Source organism: Arachis hypogaea, chromosome 18 (assembly GCF_003086295.3).
Source record: "Arachis hypogaea cultivar Tifrunner chromosome 18, arahy.Tifrunner.gnm2.J5K5, whole genome shotgun sequence".
In the NCBI taxonomy this organism is placed as follows: Eukaryota; Viridiplantae; Streptophyta; class Magnoliopsida; order Fabales; family Fabaceae; genus Arachis; species Arachis hypogaea.
In genome coordinates, this window is record NC_092053.1 from 3,293,454 (window position 1) to 3,315,440 (window position 21,987).

Genomic DNA, 21,987 nt, shown 5'->3' on the forward strand with positions numbered 1-21,987 from the left:
CTACAGGGAGATTTCTGACCCCCTTGAGGATTGAATTCACACACTCGGAGATGTTCGTCGTCATGTGACCGAATCTCCGACCCTCATCACGATGCTGAGTCCACAAGGAGTAGTCAATCCGGTTCGCCCAGTCACACATCGCCGGGTCTTCAGACCGAAGAATATCAAACCAGTAATCAAATTCAACCTCGGTCTTCGCATACGCCGCATTGACTAGTAGCCTCCTAGCATCTTTGCCCTTGAAGGTAAGGGCAAAATTAGCCGCTACGTGTCGTATGCAGAATGCACGGTACGCAGATGGCGGTAACCAACCTCCGTCAGGGGCCTCAAGCGCAGCCTTGATGCCGTTGTGCCTGTCCGATATAACCAGCAGACCGGGCTGCGGGGTCACGTGCTCTCGAAGGTGCGAGAGAAAGAATGTCCAGGACTCTGCATTCTCACCCTCCACCAGGGCGAATGCGACTGGTAGAATGTTGGAGTTCCCGTCCTGTGCAATCGCGATGAGCAACGTTCCCCCATACTTCCCATACAGATGTGTGCCGTCAATGCTGACTAGCGGCTTGCAATGACGGAATGCCTCGATGCACGGAGGGAAAGTCCAGAAAAGTCTGTGGAAATATGCTTGAGACTCGTCCACCTGTCCTCCAACTCGAACCGGGCTCGTTCTAAGGACCGCAACACTTCCAGGCATCGTCAGCTGGACACCCAACACCCGCCTAGGGATGTCGTTGTATGACTCATCCCAGTCACCGTAGATGAGGGCAATAGCCTTCTGCTTTGCCATCCATACCCTCCTGTAAGTCGGCCTAAAACCAAAGTGCGCTGCCGTGGCGTTTAGGAGCACCTTTATGCTCATGGATGCGTCAGCCCTAACCATTGGCATAATGAACGACGAAATCACATGATAATCCAAACTCCTGTGGTCGCTAGAGATGGATGTGGCCAGGCAAGTGTGAGGTCCGTTGTACCGTTTGACCTCCCAAAGACCCTTGCGCTTCCGGAGACTCAGTCGAATCAACCATGTGCACCCATTCCCAAACTCGGAACACTTGCCCACATACCTGCGGTGATCGGACTCCAGCACCTTGTACTGTACCCCTCGCCGGATGCTGTAACTCTTCACACTTAGCAGGGCCTCGTCTTTATCCTGGAATTGCTGACCAACCTGGAACTCTGTCAGACCAGCAGTCCCTTCCGCATCTCTAGCTCCGAATCCAACAGCGTGCCCTAAAACCCCCTCATGCCTCATGGCGTCCAAGTCCAATGAGGAAAAATGTGGTGGATACTGCTGTGTGCCAGAGCTAGAACCACCGCCCGCCAATGCAGGACCAGTCGCTCCAACCTCGTCGCCGCTGTCATCCTCAATCGTATCCGGCTCGACGTCGTCCTCATCTGCATCACCCAAGACTCCGTCTCCGACGCCAACCGGTGGAACGCCCTCTAAAGCGTTCGGCATAATATCAAAGGATCTTGCCTCGTCGCCTACCCCGTCATTCAGATCAACAGCAAAAGACGGGGAGGCGACAAGTTGGACCGCTGGCTCGTACACTGGGACGGAGGAAGAAGCCACGGCAGCCCTGGAACTGGAGCCAGCTGCCGTGGCTACATTGGTGGTATTCCGGTTGGAACCCCCTGAGCTGGATACCACATCAATCAGCTTTGCGAGCAACTCTGGTGTCCTCACCTCCGGAAACTGCCTCCGACAAAGAAACATGACTTGCAGGTCCTCATCACTACCAATCGTGAGACAATCATACTTCACCGTATCGTGCAGGATCGTGACTGGAATGCGATAGAAAAACTTCTTAACTCGCTTCGCACCTTCCAGGCCAAGTTTCATCAGCACAGATCTAACAAGGTCATCATAGCTTGTCGTTGGATTCACGACAATACAGAGAGGATCCTTATCTGTGAACTTCACTCCGGAACGAGTTTTCCTCTTAATGGATCCTCTGTGGTGAACCAGAACAACAAAACTCTCCTCACTAGCCATCTTACTGGTCTAATGAGACCAACTCACGCTTAGAACGGTTATATAGAGGTCGATCTCCCACTAATTCGAACCGGCCCGGTTCGAATTATGGTTTGTGTAATTCGAACCGCTTACTCAGGATCTCTCTCTATAATTCGAACCTCCCTGGTTCGAACTATGTGCAGCCAAGGTTCGAACCAACTTGGTTCGATTTATGAAAAAAATTTTGGTTGGAGTTCGAACCACATTGGTTCGAATTACATGCAAAGCTACTCTCCTACTAATTCGAACCACCCTGGTTCGAATTACTAACGTTTATAGTTCGAACCAACCTGGTTCGAATTACATAAAAATAGCTTCTGGCTTATTGCTGAAACGATTTTCAGTTTGGCGTATTTACGTTACACAATTCCAACGTTGGCTTATTAGGGTTTTTTGCCCTAAAAAAATATATATAAAATTTATATTTCATACCATAAAAAATAAGATACATAAAAAATAGTGCAAACATCATTTCTCTTCGTAATAACTCTCTCTCAATATTAGTTACTTCATACCAAGATTTGAAGGTGAAGGGAAAGACCATGTCCCTCCAACTTTGAGCTAATTAGGCTAACATTTATTAATGACCAATGACTAATGACCTTACAAATGACGTATTTTAATTAATAAATAACTCTCTCAATCGAGTGGTTGTATTAACTTGCTTGGTGAGCTGGAAGCTTTGTTGCCTACTGCAACGTTTGGAATTGGAAATAAGAGTATGATTATCTAGGATTAGGAAACTCAATCCCATTATTGATCCGGTTGAATTAGGACATTGCTAACTATCAAATAGAGCAGTTATCCTATTTAGATTGAAAAGAAAATTTTGTAAATTAAAGGGATACTGCAATTTTATAATTATAACTACGTTATGGACATGTATTTAGCTATACACAACGTAAATGGGGACTATACATATATTAATCAAGAAGTATAGACAGACAGAAAGAAAACTAAATACTACAACCTTAAAGACATGAATATAGTAAAAATGGTAAAAGAAAAATATATTAGGAACATTTACATCAAAAGAATTGCATCAGCAAGATCTTTATTGCATCACCCATTTACAAGAAGCAACCTCTCCCTAAAGGGAAAGAACCAAGGTGTAAACAGAAGAGAATGTAAACACATATTCTCTCTCGGCTTCACTTTCTTCCATGTTATCATATATATAATTTTTTTTACATGATAAAGTGACAAACAGATATGTCATCATAATACATATAAAAAAGTTATGGGTACTCTAACAATAACAAAAGGGTCAGAAAGTCTAAACACCCCACCCCCATTTACAAAAGCCACATGGTGCTGTCTGTAGAGTAAGTGTCAACCTCCTATGTATATTTATTGAAGGAGAAGGCAAGTTTGTGGTTGCTGCTGATGTTGTTGTTGTTGGTGCTGCTTGTTGAGCTGTTGTTTAGTTTGGTGCTGGGACCAAAAAGCATGAGCAGTTAGGACCCTATCCAAAAGTTCTTGTGGAACAGGCTCTCCCCTTCTTTGCTGAGGGGATATTCTTGCCGTGTGTACCAGGGTTTTCCATTTGTCCTGCACTTACCCCATAGAAAATGTCACACGCCAACACTTTTGAGCTTTCTCTATAAATTCCACATGGGGAAATGCCAAAACCATACTAAATTACTAATGAAGGTGATGCTGCTCTTTGTTCTTAGGATCCAATCACCATCATTGTAACATTTTGTTTACAAAATAGGAGAATTAGGCAATGACCATTTATGTACATGAAATGCATGTCTGGTTAAAGCAAGAGAGCACTAATGAAGCAATAGCTAACCTAGTATACAAGAAACTACTTGCCATTATTGACACAACAACTAGATTGTTTTTTCAAATAAAAGCTGAAGTGTGACACCCACGTTCTCTTCAACAATACCGAATACGCAATAAATATTAAATAGGAAAAACTACCAAAAGTACCCATGAAGTTTACGAACGCTGATAAAAGTACCCATAAACTAAAGAAATTAACGTTGTACCCATGAAAGATGGGTTCCGTATGACAAAAGTATCCAAATCTTAATTTTTTGTTGATTTTTTAATAAAATTCCTAAACTACCCTACACTCAACCTCAACTCATTTTTTCAACCTTTCATAACTCAATTTGCACCAACTCTTGTCATGGAATCTAAAACTACTCCTACAACAAACCAGACCGAAATCAATGGTAGTGGTGGTGGCGGTAGAAGATCGGACCTCAACCGATTCACTCATAAGTTTATAATCCATACCCAAACCAAATTAATCAAACACCAAAAAATACTCAAAACATAAAAATTTTCAAATCCATTCATCCAATTTCAATTCACTTTAGCAAAACTAGAAATAGAAAAAGCCATCAACCATAAAAAATCAACAAATCCATTCATCCAATTTGAAATTTATTTCAGCAAAAATCAGAAGTAGAAGTAGTCATCAACTGAATCTTCTGTAAATCAATCTCAGCCTTCATAAAAAATAGAAGCAGATTTAAAAAAATAGAACAGTATCATTTTAGTAGTAACTAAATCAATTTCTGAAAAGAAGAAAAATAAAATAAAAAAGTTTTTAAAAAAAGAAATACATTTTTCTTCGCCGGCCGACTGTAATATCGTTAATGGCAGAACCTCCATCCACAATACCGCCTCCCTTTCTTCTCTGATTTCTCTTTACTGAACCCGCTTTCTGCATGCAAGAGTACCACGACCCCTCTCTCTTCTCAGGTGTGCGACGACGGTGTTCTCCTCGGCTGGGTCAGACGCGCCACTATGACGTTCTCCTCGGCTGCAACAGGCGCGCCACGGCAGCATTCTCCTCAGGTTGGGTCACAGGTGTGCGATGAAGGTGTTGTAGTCACCTTAATAGTGAGAGGGAGAAGCAGTGAGAGGGGAAGAGATTGGCGGTAATAGAGTAGGTGGGTGGCGGACGGTAATGAGGAAGTAGGAGGAGAATTTCTGTGACTCTGGGAGGGTTTTTGAGGGATAAGTGAGGAGAGAGGAAGAAGAGAAGAGAAGGAGTGACGATAGAATGGGATTAGGGTGGGGGTAGTTTAGAAATTTTATTAAAAAATCAACAAAAAATTAGGATTTGGATACTTTTGTCATACGGAACCCATCTTTCATGGGTACAACGTTAATTTCCTTAGTTTATGGGTACTTTTGTCAGCGTTCGTAAACTTCATGGGTACTTTTGGTAGTTTTTCCTATTAAATAATCTTTGTGGACTAATAAAATTCGCAATGCAGCTCTTGCTATGCATGAATAATTACACAAGATTTTACCTTCAAATCGACATATGTCCGGTGTTTTGCATTATCAAAAGCTCTAAGTTTAACATCACGCCACCTGATTTGAAAAATAAATTTAAATGAAAATAGGAGATTTGACAGAGCTTAAATCTCTCCTAATAGTTAGTTACTTGCAAAGTAGTTGAGCATGTACACAACTGAACAAACGCTTCAATGTAAATCTTACCTTCCAGTTCCCAGTTTCTCAACTGCTTGAACCAGAGCTTCCACCTCAGCAACAGAAAAAGGTCTACGAATTCGGCGCTGCACAGTCTCGGGTCTTTTTGACTTCTGCGGCACAGGTAGCAGAGATAGTGCTTGCACGCCCATCTCTGGAACAGTAACCAAAGCTCTTGAATCTGCTAGTCTTTTGTAAACTGCTGTGTTGACAGGAGAAAGTGCTGAATCTTGATCACTTTCAACAAGGTTACCTAAACTGGTTACCCGATGCTCGGGTAACACATCAGAACAGCTCTGATTTCTTTGATGAATTGCTGCACTAGAAGGGTACCTGAATAATGATAATCCTTTTAGGAAAAAAACCTGAATATCAATGATTGAAAATAAACTGAAATGGTCACTAGAAAAGACAGTAATCCCCTATATGAAAACAACTCCAAGAAACAATGAAATCTCAACAAAATTGTAGAGGCAAAGGATTCTAGTTCTAGTAATCAGGAATGCATCTGATGGGAAGTTATGCACTACCTTGGTAACGGCTGAGGCTTGTCTACAGTAGGAACATGGCGAGAATCTGCAGCACATAGAGGTGTTGGGCTTTGAGAAGAAATAGGCTCCAGGGTAAAGCCCAAAGCATCCAGCTGTTTATCATGAGAAATTCCTGCTTGAAGTAGAGTTTTACTATCATCCCTAACCTTTTTCCCATGGAGAATCACACCGACACGCAATCCACCTCCAAGTACAGCAGTCACTGCCTCCATCACTGACCTCTGCAGACCAACATGTTAAAGAGCTGCAGACTAATTTATTGATGTGGACAGATGCAATATTGATGATGCCATGTAATGGAGAAGCACGAGAAGAATACACATAATTATAAACAAATGTCATCCATCATTAAGATTGAATACGGGATAGGATGATATATTTTTAGGGCACAATGTAATTTTTTTAAATACCTTCAAGGACTCAATGGTTGCAGTTTCCGGTATCTCAATGAAAAGCTCGGGCACTCTAAACGATTTGATCCTAAGGTTCACTGATTAAAAGAAAGACATCTTTATGTAAGAACCCCTTTGAAGACACCAGTCAAGTCAAAGAGCACATAAAGAAACACTCTCTCAATCTTCCCCCTACCATGAGAATCTTTAGATCCTAATGAAGAGTACTGATGTGTTCCTAGGGAAGACATTCCAGTGTCTGCATCAAGAGTTGGAATTCATTTAGCAAAATACTTTGTGCATTAAATTTGAATAGTTGGAAGACAGAACAAAACCTTTGTGCGTCCCATGAGATGTACTAGAAGCACCATTTTTCTTGTCATAAGTGCCACCACTTCTGACAAGTTCATTGGAATTTGAGAAAGAGCCACAGTTGAAAATTTTCCTCTTTTTGAAAGGAATATTCATTTCAGATCTTTGGCGTTTATAAAAGTTCTTCCTACTGGTGTAAGTTTCGTTCAAATTTCCATTCATAACCTCAACTAATATGTTTCCAATTGAAAAACAGATTAGTGAACAAGAACAAACAGCATGAGATACAAGAAAGCAAGTAATTACATAAATAAGCATGAACTCACCACTATTAGAAAGTGTATCATGTTTTGACTGTTGGGCCACTTTACAGTATTTAGCTGCCAATGTTTTCCTTATACTCTGATCACCTATATGACTAATTGGCCTAAAGGACTTTGTTTCGAAAGAAGGGTTATCACACCCTGAAAAGTTTTCGTCATCATCTCTACTAACTACAGGCACATTGTCATAACCTTCAGACAATGTGCTATAAGGCATGTTGTCAACACACCCAGACAACTTGGCATTGCCACCTGAACTTAACTGTACAGGAGACTTTTCGCCCACGGGATCGTCCAAGCAGCGCATCTCAGTTGAAGTAACAACTGGTGCCTTAGCAAACTTATGCAGCTCATCCTTTACTTTACTTACATCACCACCTAAGTTGCATCCAATAGTATCTGGACTTCCAGAAGAACCTAATTCAACTTTGCTACTAAGACCTAATTCAACTTTGCTAATAAGATTTTCCACTTCATTATGGTTTTTTTCATCCGCCAATCTCTCAGCACCAAGCCTCTCCAAGCAACTGGAATTGGCCACCATTGAAGCAACATGTGAATTGCCATCAATTTTAGGATGTGAGAGTTCCTTAAAATGGCAATTTTCACTTTGTACTTCTGTATTTGACAAGCATTTTATGTCACTACTTCCTTCAACATAAAGCTCGGCTTTGAATGGCTTATCTGCATTCTTGGAATCATCTTTAACAAATCCATGCTCACATCTTCTGTGACAACCCTCGTTGGAAAGCTCAGCTTCGAATGGTTCACTTGCATCCCGGCACTCTTCTTTAACAAACCCTTGCTGAATCTTTTCCGAAGATTTATCCCCAGATGTGAGTGGATGCTCTTTCTCTTGCAAGAACAACTTGCCAGCTACAGTTGCCAATAAGTCAAAAGCACACATTTGATTATCTTCCACCCTTCTTTGAAATTTAGCCCTCCTCTAGGAAAAATTTAAAAAGGAAAATTATATGGATTGTTTTCACAATCTGTGACTAAAGTAATCAGCCCAAAATAAGAAGCATAACTTATTTACCCTAGCTGAACGAGCTCGCCGCTTGACTTGCACTTGGTGGCCATTAAAATCATAGTCTAGCCTCCTCTCTAACACCATATCTAAGGAACCATGCCAAATATGTATCTATCAAATGCAAAATCTCAGCAACCAAATATCCATTGTCAAACAAACGCAATCTTTGTGTGTTGCTTGATCTTGACCACACCAGCCTCAACTGAAAAGCCTGTCAAAGTAAACTTTCATATGTGACGACTCAGATACTAATCTTCCCCTACACCAATGCTTGGATTGGATGTCAGGGTATCTGGTGGGTGCATCCCAACAAGGTGAAAAACTAGATTGGCTAAAACAAAGGATCAGATCAAACTCCAATTTCAAAGAACATCTTTCACATAATAAAATTTGTTGTGCAACAATAATCCAAGTGTGTCTCTCCAAACTTTATGATAAAAGGTTAACAAATAAAGTATTCATAAAAATCTCATCAAATGGAAGATAAGTGCAAAACACTAAAACATAACCCCTTTGCACAAATGAGTAAACAAAGTAAAATGATTATGACGAAGACACAAAATAACTCAGCTCGGAGCAACATATAGTTTTTACTTCTTTGCGGAGACAGTGTGTGTGTGTGTGTTGTGTGTACGGACTAAAGAGAAAATGAAATTATCAGTGAAAGAAGGGGCTTCCAAACGCGACCAGATTCAAGACACGTTCACGACAAGAGAACTTAACAGAAGAATTCCGACCAACATCACAAAAGCGATATAAATTCTCGGAAGAAGACGGATCTAAGAAAACAACCAATTCACCCGCCAAAAATAACACCAGGACGTTAAATTACCCGCAAAACCACAGATCAAAGCACACAAACCCGAATTCACGAATAGATGAAGATCAAACAAAAGCAAAAACAGAGAGGCAAAACACGAAATGAAACAACACGTGGATTATGAGAAAAAGTAGATATATCAGAGGAAAGCTTTGTTCACGAGCTGAAAATTTCATGAATCAGAACCACTAAACAAAATCACACAACTTCATCATCAAGCAACGTCATCCCAACCCCCAAAGGATAAACCTTGCAGCTCAAAATCCTCAAGAAAGAAAAAGATGTTGTGTCTCTCAGACAAAACCCGCTAAAAGCTCAAACATGATGATCACCTGTTGCCCAAAGATCAACACTATGAGGCACCGCAGAATCGAAATTTCGGCAAATTTTTGGAATTTGGAGGCAAATGTGAGATCGGGAAAGAATTATCAGAGAATTTTCAAAGCTTTCACAAAATGGAGAAACAGAATACATACAGTACTAGGTTTCCATTATTAAGAAGAAGAAGAAGTTGATTTTAGACGGAAGGCATTTTGAAAATGGTTGGGTTTTGTTGATGATGTGTGATTGGTGTTCTCATCTCAATCTCAATCTCAATCTCAATCTCAATCTGATCTCTGTGTTGTGTAATATGGATCACCCAAAACCCTCTGAATTTCTGAAACCCATTAAAGTGTTTTTGCTTAAACCCCAGCATTTTATAGCATTGACCACGTGTTACCGGATGTATCGGTGATGTGTGGGTTGGGGAACCGGATATAGCAGGTTAATGGTGAAACACATCAAAGACCAGTTCCACGCAATTGGATGACCCTGTGACCCACTTCCAGTGGGAGTGGAATGCGCTTTCTGATGCCGACACGTGTTGCTTCATTACTTCCTCTGCCTCCTTCTGATCCGCTCGATCGTGAAAAACGCTCGCTCACATTTCATTTTTATTTTTATTTTTTTTTCAATTTTATTTCTTATTTTTTATTTTGATTAGAGTTTTGATGATGTCCTTTTGAATATAAAAATAAAATAAAAAATAAAAAAATAGCATGTTTCGTGAATTGGATAACATCGCGTAGAATATTACGGCTTTTAAATTCCAGTGGCCAAGAGTCGGTTGTGGATTGACAACAATGACAAGTACTTGAAAAATAATTTTTTAATATTTATTTATTTTTATCATATAATTTTATAATCAATTAATATATCATCACTCAAAAAGTGTAGTTGCTTTGTAATTTTTAGCCTATATTAGTCTTCTATTTCTAGTCTAATAGCAAAGTCTAGTTGGAGAAGAAATGGGTTCGAAATTTGGTTCATAAGTGGAAAAGAACTTGTGTATTTGATTAATTTTAGTGTTATATGTCTATTACTTATTTAAATTAAAAAATAATAAAATAGAAACTATCTTCGGCTCAATTTTTTGGATATATAAATTCTGTGTGTTGTGCATGGTTATGAAAGTAGATAGTATTAGATATGAATATGAGAACAGTTTTTTTTGAACTATGAAGCGAAGAAAACGGAGTGTCTAATTTCTTTATTAAAAAAAATTAAGAATACAAATCGGATGGTTCGATTTGTGTGGGAGAAAAAATCGGAGAGTCTGATTTGTATTTTTATTTTTTTTATTTTGTAAACAAAAATCGGATGATCCGATTTTAATATTAAAATTTTTTTAGTTGTCTAAAACACAAATCGGACTGTCCTATTTATATACTGCAAATCTTTATAATTTTTTATACACAAATCAGAGAATTCGATTTGTTCTTGACACCACAACTACGTAAAACATTCATACACTCCGTAACTACGTTCTACACCACTTCTTCTTCCATATCTAAATTAAAAAGTGACTATCTTCGCAATGACCCATACACTCGGACATAGTAAAATGAATGGTGCGAACAAAAATATTCTGTTAATACTTTCATAACATAAAACAAATTTTCATACTTTTAGATGCGTCACAACTTATAAAGCAATAATAATGCAGGCTAGTTGATGATTATACACCCATACACTCAAAAGATAAAACATCATTCATTTATTCAAAACATATCAAATACGCATACTTGGTTAATTCTCGTATCTATATATTAAGTATATTTTGGATATAATATTTATTGATATTTATTTGATACTTATATTTATTGTATTCAATCGTATTTTAATAAAAAAAATTTTAAATATATTCAGACACATCTAAATACTATTGTTAATATTGTAAGAGTGAGGATCATATGAAATTAGTCCTACATAAAAAAAAATAAAAAAGAATAAGAAATTTATAAAATGAGAGACTCATAAATTTATTACTTTAAAATTTTAAATATGTCTAATTTTATTCTTATCATATATCTTTAAAATAAATTTAAAAATAATATATATTACTAATTATTAAAATAAAAAATATCTTAAATACTTTATATTGAAAGATAATTGTACGCGCAAGTTCAATTCATCAAGACTGATGCCATTTATAAATGCTATGATTTCTTCTCAAATTTTATACTATGAATTGCCATGCGTGACTTGTGTGTAAGCTGTAATAATAAATTTCTGCATTCCATTCTTCAATATTTTAGTTTACAAAAGCTATATTAATAGTCGGAACGGGGAAGAATGAATTATGAAGTTGAGGGAGTAGATCATTTTCAATGAAAAAAATTTGGTCAGTATCAATTGTGATTTTTTATTTTTTATTATTTTCTTTCTCATATTTAATTTTGACCCCACTTATAAAATTAATAGTAAAAGATCACACTATATTTCTTTAAGTGTTAAAAAAACTGGAAAGAATCAATTTCCGTTAAAAAAACTGGAAAGAATCCATTTCCTGAGATTGAAGGTGACGTAACTCAATCATTAGGTAGAGTTTGAAAATTAATTACTTTTGTTTATATAAATTGTTATTTATGTAAACATAAAAATTAAATTTATTATTCGTTTAAAATCTGTTCCCTCTATTCATTCAATGATTATTTAGATAATACTAGCTATTAACGAAAGGAATTGTTTGGTGATAGATTAAAACACGATTTTTTTTTTCCTTTTTCTAAACATATATACTTTTGTTTCTGTCAACTTTCTGATGTCTATTAATTTCTCTATCTCAAGACATTAACCAAACGTTATCTATATAGATTGAACTGAAAAGGAAAAGAAAATATATATATTCCACCTTCATTCAAATTCTTATACCACCAGCAAACTAGATAATAAATTAAAAGCATATGTTTATGATGATTATGATAATTACCATACAATAATATACATAATAAAACATGTTCCACTCTTTTTACAGAAACTAATAGCATTCTACATCACAATTATAGATCAATTAAGACAGAATAATGAACTGTAGTTACCATACCATGTACACAAGTCAACAACCAGAAAAGGACAGATATTTTCCACTATCTCAGGCTTTCCAAAAGAGAGAAAACAAAGTACCGAGGACAAAATTATGATGGTGGTGGATACTGCCATGGGTTGAATTCAACGGATTTATTATCAACCTCATCAGTGGCTGAGCTATCTATAGCAGCCCTATGCTGAGTGTATTTACCATTGTATTTACAGATTTCCAAGTCACCCCAAGGAGTGGTTGCCACTTCTTCAGTTATATCAAACCACTTTGTTTTGAAGGTTTCCCCTTTGGCCTCCCTTATTTTCTTTTCAGCACGCTGCCTCTCCTCCAACCTGTAAGGTAACAGACACAACCTTATTACACATGCAACGTAAGGTGAAACTCAAAACATGTTTTTATGGTCTTGTATAGCCTCAGTGGGGAACAGATCACAGATCACAGATCACAGATCAAGATAACATAAATTTTCGGTCTTGTTTCGGTACAATTACTGCATGCAAAACTATATATCAGTCAATATTGAGTATTGGTTGTAGGATGGTGATGGTTTACTATATTTCTGAAACAGAATACAAGGAGAGTGAAAGAAATGGTAAGGGACCTGCTCTTTTCAGCACCAGATTTGGTTATGTTACCCATCTCAAGTGCATATCTATCTGGGCGTAAACGGGAGTCCGATGGCAAGAGTTTTCTTGGAGCTGTGTCGAAACTGTTTAATTTGTGCGCAAAATATGTATAATCAAATTTGTCATCCTCTGGAACATCAGCAACATGCCACACCTGTGCAGTCAGCATGCTTAGCTTGGAGAATTTGAGCTTTCACCATTTAACTTATCAGCAAAATAAAAAGCATAATGTATGAAATCAAACTCACTGACCTCTTTCAATTCTGTACCTGGACGAGGCTCTCCTTCCAAATCACAAGGTTGATATTGCATTGACTCATTCCATTTCCCAGTTATCAAAATTTCAGGCTCCTCTGCAGCATTATAAACATACCCATCTACCTCATAGCGACCAGCCCTGCAAGATAATATTGATATTGATTGATAATAGCGGAGGAGTGAATGACAAGTTAAAGTAAAATATAGAAATATGAATAGCACAACACTAAGTTTCTTACCCAAACCATCCACATGGTTGAAAGTAAAGTACAACTTTTTCCCCAGTTGTCAAATTTGTCATTATCATTTCCCCAGGTGACTCAATCCATGTCCGTCCAAATATCAGGTTATTAACCTTTGTAGGAGGTGGCACCAAATCTAAGATTACACCATCCCTCTTGAGAGTTACACGTGTCCTGCAAGCAATCATTCACAAACATAAAACACTTTCACCACCAAGCAAACTAGGATGTATTTAAAAAAAAAAAAAAGAACAAGTTGATTGCTTAAAACATCAAATTAGAGGTATCATATCGCATAATCCATATTCATGATAAATAACGCAATTCGTTGAACAAATGCAACACATGATCACCTTCCAAGAGGATAAACATCCAGAGAATTTCCCAAGAATTTGGTTTTCAACTTCGAAGTGATATCATATGTGAAATGCTCATTCTCAGCATGCCCAGCACTCATTGGGGGATGATGACTAACCTGAAATTTAAAAGGGGAAAAAAGGCATCGTTTGAAGATATCCAATATAAAGGAAATAAAAAGAAAGCATCCGCGAGAAGAATACAGGCAGTTCTTCCAAATGCTAACATACATAACAAAGAAATCTGATCTGAAAGTGAAAGTGAGGGGGATAGAGAAAAGTTTTTTTTTTTTGGGGGGGGGGGGGGGGGGGAGGTGGAGGCTCCCATGAAGAACATATAATTGAAATTAGAAAAGATACCTGTTCTGAAAGAAAAGTGATTCCACCATGGTTAACCATTTCATAGGTCTCTCCAAGGATTGGATTAAAAGGCTTCCATGTTCTTTGGTATGCATAGTACACAGATACAGCCCATGATGCTGTGATGATTAATGAATTACAAAAGGTAAAGAAATAGTCGTAAAACACATGCATAAGTCATATCAATAAAATGTTTAAGCTCAAATGATTTACATTGTTGATTGATCACATGTCAACACTAGTTAAAATGCTACATAGAGGTTCTTGATTTCATTCACCTAAATCTTTAACTATTCCTCCACTATCTCCAAATAAAATAAAATTCTTGTATAGAAGGATTAAAAGGAGAGAAAACACTCACATGCATACACAAGCCGCATGTATGGATCCTCACACTCATCTGCTTTATCAAGCAAGTGGGAGTACTCCATCAACTAGTCCAAACACTTTGAAGTTCAATCAAGCAGCAAAAAAGAAAAGAAAAAGAAAAAGAAGCAATTGAATGATGGTAAAAATTGAAGCTTCACAAACCTCGGCCATTTTCTGAAGCATAGTCATAGGTTCAAAGATAGTAACTGGTAGCGTTACCAGTGATGTCACATCTGCCCCAATGTAATTTTTCATCATTTTGAAGAAACTATCTCTTTCCTGTGTAAAGAGAGCCAAGTCAAGGAAAATAGAGAAAAATGCTATCCGAACCTACTATGTATGAGGCATGTTCTAAAGAAAAGACAAAAGAAAATAAAATAAAACCAAAAAAAGAAATTATAATAGGCAGCACACTAATATGCAACAATCAACAAAATCTGAAAACAACACAACATAAAAATAATATAAAGATTAAATGACGAAGGACTATGAAGATCGTACTGTGGGGTTGAATATTTTTAATGCTTGAGCAGGTCATAAGAAACAATGCTATAATGAAAAATGAAAAAATAAAGAAAGAAATAATCACCTCCGGTTTAAATCTTCCTTTTTTAGCTTCCTCTGCTGCATCATCTTTTCCTCCCTCGGGATTTATGACTTCTAATCCTTCCAAACTAGAATGATAGGAGAAACACACATAATAAGCTTACATTGCACTTAAAACCACATCCTTCCAACTAATATTAGGAGTCATGATCATATCGAGCTTCAAGTAATACATAATCGACAAACGCAAGATATGCTCTGCTACCATAATACAATTGATTACGCCTAACTCATCATTGTTATAGAGATTTGAATAAGAATCAACAAAAGCAATCATTTAAACCAATAATTGTGATAAATGTAGTCAATCAAAATCAATTATTCAACTAACGATATATTAGTGGAATTATCCCAAATACAAAGTAAACAATACGCTTTGACTTGGGCGAGAAGAGCACTTACTTGAGGCGTTCCGGTGAGTGCGATCTACTCGATTCCCGCCTACAAAATTCAATTATTTATATTATCCAAATCAATAATAATAATAATTTGAATATTTATGAAATTGTTTTATAATCAAGGTTTGAGTATCAGAGGAAATAGAATGTGATATCTACGCTATAAAGTTGCGACCAATTTGAGTGACAATGATGATCGTAACAAGAGAAAATGCAATAAAACGATTATGAATATTCGAACAAAAAACAATTACCTGGCGCTGCCGAACATGGAGGACATGGAAGCGAAAAAGCCCGTAGATTTGGTCTCAGGCGGGTCAGTAACCGGGAGGTTACTCATCTCTGTATTCAACCTTACCCTAATTAGCTTAGCTTAATTGGTAAGATGAGGGTGAAATTTTGAAACTTTTGGAAATAATGTAATGTGCGTTGAAATGAAAATGTGGGTGAATGGAATGGAGAGAGCCATGAGAATGAGAATGAGATTGAAGTGTTAATGGAAGAAATGAGAGACACGCAAGCACGCTACGTTTATGGCGCGAGTGCTTAGGAGTGATGGAGCATGGATCGATTTTTACGCCCGCTTTTATAGCATTTCATTTCATGTGTTTGACTTTTTGTCATCTCGCCTCATAAACGGTCTCATAAGGCAAACTCATTTCATAGCATTCCTTTTTTCGCTTATGAGATTCAGATATATAGATAGCTTCCTACTGTTTTTAGAATATCAAAAAGTACTCTAATATTATTTAAGTAATTATCACAACACTAAATTATGTAACCTTTTAATTATATTCTTAATATTTAAATAGAAAATTTAAATATATTTTTTTAAAAATATTAAAAATAAAAAATTAAAATATTTTTATTTTAAATTTTAAAAGATAATTATAAAGATTAGTTAAAACTAAATTTTTATATATTATTTATAGGATCAAACTTCATTAGAAAAAAAATATTCTTAATTTCACAAAAATATTATATATATAATATCTGTTATTTCACGTATTTTTGTTTTGTATTAATTTAGTAACTGTTTTTTTGTATATGTAGAATGATTATAATTTCACTTAAAAGTTTGAAAAAATAATTACTTTAATTTAAAAGAAAATATTAATTGAGAGTATATTCATATTTTACTTTATAAAATATAATAGTAAAAAGTGTAATATTCTCTGAAATTTTTAGTTTGAAATGTTTAGTGTTTATTTGGACATCATTATTTTGATAAAAAAAATATTTTTTGATAAAAAAATATCTTTTTTATTTTTTAACGTGTTTGATAAACTTTTAGTAATAAAAGTAAAAGTATTAGAAAAATAAAAAAATAATTTTTTTGAAAAATTACTATCTACATCTTTTTTTTAAAAAAAAATATTTTTTATATAATAAATAAACAAAAAAATATTTTTATATTATTATATTCAAACATAATTAATATATAAAAAAAATTTTTTACATAAAATATTTAAATATAAAATTATTTTTACTTTTTCATAAGATATTTAAAATAAGATAACTCAAAAATTTTTTTTTTTAAAGATTCGCTCAAACAAGCCTTTAATATAGTTTGGATAAAGTGAAATTATTTAATTTCTATTAATAATATCATTGCTAAGCTGGGAGAATAGAATAGAACAGTTTATAATGATAGAGAATTAAATTCTGCATTGCTTATATACTGCAAATTTTAAAATTCCCTCACTCATTCACTTCACTGTTACTTCCCTCTTTCTTCAGATTCCTTATACACAGAGAAGAAATTCAACCAACCGAACCCTAATTCCCTCACTTCTCAATTGCAACTTTGCATTCTAGCTCCTTTTCCAACATTCCTCCGTCGTCGTCGTCGTCTTCTCAGAATGAAAGAAGCTAAATCTGCTAAAGTCAACCACCAACAGCTGCTCCAGAACGCTCATCTCTCTCCTTCCAAATTCGCCAAATTGCTTGACCCCGAAGCTTCCTGGGACAAGGTTACATTTTTCTTCTCCTCCCCATCCATGCGAGCTCTTTTCAGCGTGCTAATAGTCTAAGTCATTATCTTTACGCTCACTGTGTTCAATTATTGCCCTTTGCTCCATTGATTCGATATAAAAAAAAAAGAGAGGTTAAATTGTTGGTAGTGTGCTTAATAGTGTTGGATTAAGTGCTGTCAGCTGTATGATGCGGCAACTAAGAAGTAATCATAGTGAATATATCCTTTCAATGTACATATTTTGTGAAAGAGGAATAGCTGAATTTTTTTCCTATTATGCTAACCTCGCTTATCTGTAATATTCTGTGTTCTGTCCCAATCCAAGTAGGATCAAATGGGAGAGGTGCTGCATTGGATTCGACAAGTGCTCGGTCTTGTATGTGGATTACTTTGGGGTGTCTTCCCATTGGTTGGGGGAATTTGGTTTATCCTGTGAGTATTTGTTTTATGATCCATTCCTTAATTTCATATTCAAGTTGTGTTTTATGTTCTCTTTTCATTTTTGGGAAGATATCTAGTGAACCTATTGACAGAACCGATTCATGATGTTAAGCTACATTGATCAAGGGAACTTGTGTTGCATAAATTGATCCCTTTTGCACCATCATGTATTATTTTGATTGCTGAGACTTTAGTAGCTATAAAATTTCCCCATGGCTTTCGCTGTGTTTCTTTTCCTGGTAGTTTCTTTATTGTAATTTATAAGGCTTGATTTAAAGGTCACATTGCACTTGTAGCCTGTAGGGCATCTTCAGTATGATGTGAACAATCCAATACTCAGATTAACATTTTTTAGAAGTTTGATATGATGATATCGATGGTTTCTTACGCCCTCATTTATCCTTTTACCTTGCAGTTTTTTAGCGATGTCCTCCGGGATTATATATGGTTACTATTCATTAGTATTGAAGGTCGATGAAGAAGAGTTTGGCGGCCACGGAGCCCTCCTTTTGGAAGGGCTTTTTGCATCTACAACACTCTTCCTGGTAGTATACTATCTTGGTCTTTACTGTGTATTGCAGAAAGTGAGGTTTTTTCCTTTTTGTTCCCGAAAGACAAGATTAATTAAGGCCTTTAACTAACCTTTCATCTGATCTCTCTTTTCCCCATCTATGCAGCTTTCATGGACTCTAGTTTACAGTTTGGCACACTTTTGAGTTCTGTTTTGATGGGCATAGTAAGTTCCGATAATATGTCCAACCATCAGTGACATGTTATTAGATTTTACTTGATTCTTTGTTGGACCATAGTTAGCTTGAAACCAATGATAAAAATTGTTGGACCATAGTTGTGCTATACCTTCTGTGTAAAAGAATGTTCTGGTTTTGCGGAGCATTAGCAAATTGCTTCTGCTCTCCATGTTAAATAGACGCTTCAATTCACCTCGAAGTGTTGTAACAAATTACGAATTGCAGAATTTAACATCAAAATTATGTTTATTCATCCATGAAAGAAACATGATTCAAGGGCAAATTCGGAAGGATACTATGAAGTTATCCTCTTTTTGACGTGTAATGCTTAGAGAAATATGTTTGTGACCAATATAGCATTTCTCTTTACAAACTTCAATTCAAACACACACTTAGTAGTTAAGTTTGCTAAATCAAAATAGGATTCAATTTATTTATTTTGGGGTATAGAATCTCGTTCAAATTTTAAGTCGCAGCTTTACTTCCTCACAGCAATTTGTACCAGCGATATGATTAAAGAAATCAAGACTCAAGCTATATTAGATAGACCCAGAAAGATGTTAACACTAACACAACCAAATCTAATGAAATTAAGTTCCCAATAATTAACATGGCAATTCCTTCCTTAACTATACACATTCATATATAACCGGAAGAAAATTTATAGTTCCCGTCGGCGTCGTGATCTGCGAACAAGGTAGATGCGGCCATGAACCCATTGTCCACCAAATCTTGAACTTGATTTCTGCAAAATGATACCACCATCTGTCATGCAAAGAGCATAATACGGATACCTGCTTCTCTTGCTTTCCAATCTTTAAAATACCAGTCTAGAATTATGAACACCCTTTGCAAGGAGTAATGGAAAAAGAAGGCAAAAGAATTATTACTAGTTTATTACCTCAACTTTGGTGAGAAATTCTAACAAGCATTCACACACATGGCAATTTGATCTATGGGGTAAGTCATTAGCCTTGTCCACTGTCACAAAGGCAAATACCTGAAAGAAAATTAATCCAACTCAGGTAGCACAATTAAATTAAAGCATTAAATATGTTTAGTATAGAACACATACAGAATGACTGACCTCTTCTCCACAATTTGGACAAGTACCCTTTAGTGCCACCAAGCCATTCCTCCACAGGCTCTGAAGCGCCTTAACTGAGAAAGCATCCGTTAAAACACATAAAAGCTGTGAGATTTTGAGTTGGTCTTTGCTCAGCCATCAAGGAATTCGTTGAATTAAACCATATGAAAGGGCTTGTCACTTGAGCTATTGATTGGAGCACAAGTTCGAAAACTAGGACCTTTTTCAGGCAGCAACAGCAAAAGTAATATACCTGAAGCTGAAGCAATAGGATATCCAATGGCAAAACCCAGTGCCATTAAGATAAAGCCATTCAAGGTGAAGAGAAACTCTAGTCCTGATGCCTTGCTACCATAGGATGATCCTGGATTGAATGCACTTTGATAAGCCATGCTGACCGTGTACCATATTGACCCGATACATGCTGAGCAGCCAAATGCAAGGATCAGAGCCCATGTTGAGGCCAATGCAAAAACCATAGACAGATCTTCCTGCCCTACATACATGATACATCCACATCACTCTATATTCAAATGAAGAAAACCCTAAAAGAGAGATAACAAACATGTATAACACCACAGACATTTGAATAGAAATACTGAATCATATCAGACATAAACATCAACATTTTCAGCTACATCAAGAGCATGAGATAATTTGGGAAGTGCTTTGAAATAATCTGAACTCTGTGGAGAAAAGAATGAAATGACCTCAGCATCAGAATAAGTTGATTGCCTCCTGATACTGCATCGAGGATACTTGACAACTGACTTGGAACCATACCACCTAAGCTTCAACTGCATTGTTTCCATAAACTAAACCAAATTCAGTGTCCATAAATGGTGTCTATTAATCTAAAACTGAAGCAGAATAGTATAATACAACATACCTCTACTCTATCAAACATGTCATCAATAATCAAAGGCTCACCACTGTAATATGCATCTCGTGCCTATAACAACAAACAGGAAAAAAAAGTACAATTCCAGAATCAACATTTAATATTTAAAAAAAAAAAGGCTCAAATTTTGAATACAAGTAGTGATTTTGAGTCTGTACTTGGGAGTAAAGAGCTTCGAGGGTTTCTTTGCTGGCGGTGTCAATAGGGCCAACGTATATGCAGTAAGGTCCACGGGGATGCTCGTCGCAGGTGATGGCGGAGACGGAACCGCCGCGGCTTTTGGAGGAGGAGATTCCAGCAAGGGAGAGCAGAGAACGGCGGCTGTTGCACCTTGTGGTTCTGGAAAGTTCCACGGCGGTGGATCGGACGGCGTTGGCGGCGAAGGAGGTGCTGGTGCCCGCCATGACGCCGCTGCAGTTATGAATTTTGTTACGCTTTCGAAAATGGATAGGAAGAGTGACGGACAACTAACTGACACGGCGGGTAGTTGGGAATGTACGATACTGCCCCTGATTTCGTTTTCGTCCTCATTTAAGTGATTGTTTGGTTTGGCGCCTAATTATGTGTTTTGTGGCGGCACGGAATACGGATTACTCTACTAAGTAATTAACCTCCCTCATTGGTGCTCGCGTTTTCGATAGAAACAAGTCAAACAACATTGATTGAAATGAAAAGAAGAAAGATGTAAAGGAAAAAAATGCATTTGCCGGGAGTCGAACCCGGGTCTATTGCTTGGAAGGCAATTATCCTAACCGTTGGACTACAAACGCTTTTTGATAGTTTTTAAGATATTAATTATAAGTTAAAAATTGATCTGCAATTGTCAACATATGAAAAAATTGTAAATGAGTTTTTACTTGACAAACAAAGATTTAGCATATCTAAAAGACTAAAACTCATCCCTAATGCTCGAGGAGTTGTTTCTACGATAGAATGATACTGTAATTAGGATTCAGGAGGCTAAGTTTACCAATTTTTTTTATATTAATATGGCTAATTTAACCTAACACTTATAATTATCAAAACCAAACAAGTAATTAATCCTAATTAAAATACTTAGTTACTATTTTAATTAATTAACTCGATAATAATTAAATAAATAAATATATAAAATTATAAAAAGATTATCATAAATAAATTATGAATTTAATTAATATATGTTTTTAAGACATATAATAAGTTTATTATTAATGAAAAGTTTTAACTTATTTCATTTAAATATTTAATAGATATAGAATAAATACATTGATAACTTAAATTTTGTGTATTTTCAATAAAAAAAAATTTTATTTATAATCTTATCGTATCTATTAAAATACATGATAGATAAACTATTCTAAAAAAA

The 21,987-nt window shown here is 36.3% G+C and overlaps 4 protein-coding genes and 1 non-coding gene across 9 annotated transcripts; 1 reads left to right on the forward strand and 4 right to left on the reverse strand.

The window, feature by feature from the left end:
- Positions 1-3,042: 3,042 nt before the first annotated feature.
- On the reverse strand, positions 3,043-9,584 carry LOC112772963 (telomere repeat-binding protein 5). 4 transcript variants are annotated; one of them, XM_025817992.3, is made up of 10 exons: positions 9,243-9,584; positions 8,097-8,301; positions 7,061-8,003; positions 6,758-6,964; positions 6,619-6,681; positions 6,441-6,520; positions 6,010-6,251; positions 5,489-5,812; positions 5,296-5,359; positions 3,043-3,565 (listed from the first exon to the last, which is right to left on the reverse strand). In XM_025817992.3, exons 2-10 carry the CDS (start codon positions 8,172-8,174, stop codon positions 3,365-3,367), a joined length of 2,202 nt encoding a protein of 733 aa, XP_025673777.1. In that variant the 5' UTR covers positions 8,175-8,301; positions 9,243-9,584; the 3' UTR covers positions 3,043-3,364. The 4 variants fall into 4 exon arrangements, with proteins under 4 accessions (XP_025673777.1, XP_025673775.1, XP_072082196.1 ...); XM_025817990.3 differs by having other exon boundaries at positions 6,758-8,003; positions 9,243-9,580; XM_072226095.1 differs by having other exon boundaries at positions 8,097-9,580.
- A 2,539-nt stretch (positions 9,585-12,123) lies between these two features.
- LOC112773109 (oxysterol-binding protein-related protein 3C) lies at positions 12,124-16,132 on the reverse strand. The gene is made up of 11 exons (XM_025818148.3): positions 15,744-16,132; positions 15,494-15,532; positions 15,075-15,159; positions 14,648-14,764; positions 14,478-14,550; positions 14,117-14,235; positions 13,754-13,875; positions 13,398-13,574; positions 13,153-13,297; positions 12,876-13,054; positions 12,124-12,606 (listed from the first exon to the last, which is right to left on the reverse strand). The coding sequence occupies exons 1-11, from the start codon at positions 15,827-15,829 to the stop codon at positions 12,369-12,371; spliced, it is 1,380 nt and encodes a 459-aa protein (XP_025673933.1). The 5' UTR covers positions 15,830-16,132; the 3' UTR covers positions 12,124-12,368.
- A 1,066-nt stretch (positions 16,133-17,198) lies between these two features.
- Positions 17,199-18,965, forward strand: LOC112772795 (uncharacterized). Its single transcript, XM_025817803.3, has 4 exons — positions 17,199-17,462; positions 17,793-17,896; positions 18,321-18,450; positions 18,583-18,965. The coding sequence occupies exons 1-4, from the start codon at positions 17,352-17,354 to the stop codon at positions 18,619-18,621; spliced, it is 384 nt and encodes a 127-aa protein (XP_025673588.1). The 5' UTR covers positions 17,199-17,351; the 3' UTR covers positions 18,622-18,965.
- Positions 18,966-19,167: 202 nt separating this feature from the next.
- LOC112772794 (uncharacterized) lies at positions 19,168-21,181 on the reverse strand. 2 transcript variants are annotated; one of them, XM_025817801.3, is made up of 7 exons: positions 20,801-21,181; positions 20,631-20,693; positions 20,452-20,538; positions 19,995-20,232; positions 19,742-19,815; positions 19,556-19,654; positions 19,168-19,399 (listed from the first exon to the last, which is right to left on the reverse strand). In XM_025817801.3, the coding sequence occupies exons 1-7, from the start codon at positions 21,044-21,046 to the stop codon at positions 19,316-19,318; spliced, it is 891 nt and encodes a 296-aa protein (XP_025673586.1). In that variant the 5' UTR covers positions 21,047-21,181; the 3' UTR covers positions 19,168-19,315. The 2 variants fall into 2 exon arrangements, with proteins under 2 accessions (XP_025673586.1, XP_025673584.1); XM_025817799.3 differs by having other exon boundaries at positions 20,452-20,556.
- Positions 21,182-21,340: 159 nt separating this feature from the next.
- Positions 21,341-21,412, reverse strand: TRNAG-UCC (transfer RNA glycine (anticodon UCC)). Its single transcript has one exon. It is a non-coding gene; the product is annotated as a tRNA-Gly (tRNA).
- Between the last annotated feature and the right edge of the window lie 575 nt (positions 21,413-21,987).